Here is a 2,984-nt window from a genome sequence, read left to right on the forward strand (position 1 = left end):
GTTTCAGAAACACTGAATTACTTTGTGGTAAGAGATAGATATAGCAGAAATTTGAGATAAAGAAACAGATCCATGTGGACAAGTAAAAAGGAAAGAGGCCACTGATCTCATATTCAATCATCTTTTCTTATAAATGTTAATAATAATGCTAACTATAATTGATTTAAGATAATGTATATGAGTTAACCTTTGAAAACTTTGTATACTAGTTTGAAATGTGTGATTTTATTTCATGGATTAAATGGACTAAGGATTTTAACCTCAGAAGTGACAAGATGACATCTGCATGTTAGGAAAAACCCTCTGACTACAGAGTGTAGACTGGTTTGAAGGGTATGAAATCAAAGTCAAAGAGATCTAAGGAAATATTCCAGGTGATAAAAGTTACGAGTGTGCACTAGTCAGTGATACTGGGGTTGAGAAGAATGAGTGAATATTAAGGAGTTAAACATTTAGTCAGCAGGAACTGTGAAAAGGTAAAAGGGATGAGAGATAAGAATGAATAAGGACCATTTCAGGTTTCTGAAAGTAGAGTTAATTCAGTCTTGAATATGTTGCATGTGTGGTATAAATATTTAGTAAGCAAATGGAAAGTGAATTTGCATTTCAGAAAGGTATTTGACTTAGAAACCTAGATTTGGAAGAAAATAAAGTATATATGATTAAAATATTGTAAATCATGAACTCAATCAGAGAAAATGTACAGAACTGGGAAGGGAGTAGAAGATGAAGCCCTGGAATCAATAACATATAATGGACAGATAGATGGAGAAGGTGTTGGGATGGAGGACATAGGAGGAACACAGTAGAGTGCTGTGTTGTGGAAACTAAGGGAAAATACTTAAAAAAAATAACAGATTGATTTATTGTGTTCAGTAATGGCAAGAGGTGATGTAGAGGATCCATTCAAGTGGATATTCCAAATTAGAAGTCATTGAATGGTAGTTTAGACATCTCTAAGCAGCATGATTACTCTTACCTGTAAATGAAAGTAGACCTATCTTAATTCAGGCATGTGGATGTCTCACCTTAAAGACATTATCTCAAGAACAGAACAGGGGATTCTCTGTATCTCACTTTATTCTTTTGTGTTTCACTTTCAGGTTCTCTCTTCTCATGAAGGTGGTAGCCAGAGGTAGACACTGTGATAACCCCCCAGCAATGGAGAAATCATGATTTTTGTTTCTTTTCTCTCTTCCTTCTCCAAGCCATTGACGATGGCCCTTAGTAATTCCAGCTGGAGGCTACTGCAGCCTTCTTTTTTCCTGATGGGCATCCCCGGTTTAGAGGAAAGCCAGCACTGGATAGCAATGCCGCTGAGTGTCCTTTATCTCTTTGCTGTAATGGGCAATGTCACCATCATCTTTATCATCTGGACTGACCCATCCTTGCACCAGCCTATGTACCTCTTTCTGGCCATGCTCTCTGGCATTGACCTGGTGCTGGCGTCCTCCACTGCACCCAAAACCCTTGCAGTGCTCCTGGTTCATGCCCATGAGATTGGGTACACTGTCTGCCTGACCCAAATGTTCTTCATCCATGCGTTCTCTTCCATGGAGTCAGGTGTACTTGTGGCCATGGCTCTGGATCGCTATGTAGCCATTTGTCACCCTCTGCACCATTCCACCATCTTGCATCCAGGGATCATAGGGCGCATTGGAATGGCAGTGCTGGTACGGGGGTTACTCCTCCTCCTCCCCTTCCCTATCCTGTTGCGGAGACTTATCTTCTGCCAGGCCACCGTCATAGGCCATGCCTATTGTGAACATATGGCTGTGGTGAAGCTTGCCTGCTCAGAAACCACAGTGAACCGAGCTTATGGGTTGGCAGTGGCCCTGCTTGTGGTTGGGCTAGATGTCGTGGCCATCGGTATTTCCTATGCCTTCATCCTCCAGACAGTGCTGAAAGTACCAGGGGGTGAGGCCCGACTTAAGGCCTTTAGCACATGTGGGTCTCACATTTGTGTCATCCTGATCTTCTATGTTCCTGGAATGTTCTCTTTCCTCACTCACCGCTTTGGCCACCATGTACCCCATCATGTCCATGTTCTTCTGGCCACACTCTACCTCCTCGTGCCACCTGCACTCAATCCTCTTGTCTATGGGGTGAAGACTCAGCAGATCCGCCAGCGAGTACTCAGGGTATTCTCCCTAAAAGGATGGATCTGAACACATCCCAGTTATTATTTTCTGAGGCTCCTGTCAAAGGTACTGCCTGGAGTCCATGGCTGGTCTAAGCTATGTGGGTAGAGACCATTGCACAGTGAGGGGTCCTTCCAGTCCTGCTATCTCACGGCAGAGAACACCCCTGGGCACTTGGCTCCATCACTGTTTGGACTCCCTGAATAGCTGGATTTTTTATTATTTTCTTTTCTTTTGCTTCTGATTCTAACATTTCTCTATTCTTCTATCAAGGGGACTTGAGAAGTGGAGAAAAGATATATCTTTGGACATGCCATTTTTTTCTGCCTTCACCCAATGATTGTGGAACATCATTCAGTAAGGGAATGGGAAGTCCCAGCCTCTTCTTTGTTTTAGTTTTAGAGTGTCTTCACACCCTCAATGTTATTGCTATGAGCTCTAGGTCACTCAGCTTCCATGTAGCAACAGAGTCTCTCTCTAACCATTTGATACTACCAATATGTCAGAAAACACCTTTTTATTACAGTATGACTCTTACTCACATATTTAAATTAACCTAAGTGTGGAGACATGGTAATGGGTTCTTAGAAAAATGAGATACAAACGCTATTTTCAAGGAAGAAATGTATATTGTAGAGTGCATTTCTTTTTGAAAAGGTCAGTATTTTTAATTTATTCATATTTTTTATTAGGGTAAAGAAGGAATAAGACCAGTATTGAATGTATGTATGTTTTGTAAGTCTTAATTTAACAAAGCTAAACACCCGTATATTAATATTATTTAATAACTACAAAATGTGCTAGAGTCTGATACTGGTAAACATAGCTTTATTCATACATGTA

The 2,984-nt window shown here is 40.9% G+C and overlaps 1 protein-coding gene across 1 annotated transcript; it reads left to right on the plus strand.

Moving 5' to 3' along the window:
* Positions 1–939: 939 nt before the first annotated feature.
* LOC128772487 (olfactory receptor 52L1-like) lies at positions 940–2,641 on the plus strand. The gene has a single exon (XM_053900043.1). The coding sequence runs from the start codon at positions 1,173–1,175 to the stop codon at positions 2,166–2,168; it is 996 nt and encodes a 331-aa protein (XP_053756018.1). The 5' UTR covers positions 940–1,172; the 3' UTR covers positions 2,169–2,641.
* The last annotated feature ends 343 nt before the right edge of the window (positions 2,642–2,984 follow it).

Source organism: Panthera pardus, unplaced genomic scaffold (assembly GCF_024362965.1).
Source record: "Panthera pardus isolate Hobbes unplaced genomic scaffold, ASM2436296v1 HiC_scaffold_12, whole genome shotgun sequence".
Lineage (NCBI taxonomy): Eukaryota > Metazoa > Chordata > Mammalia > Carnivora > Felidae > Panthera > Panthera pardus.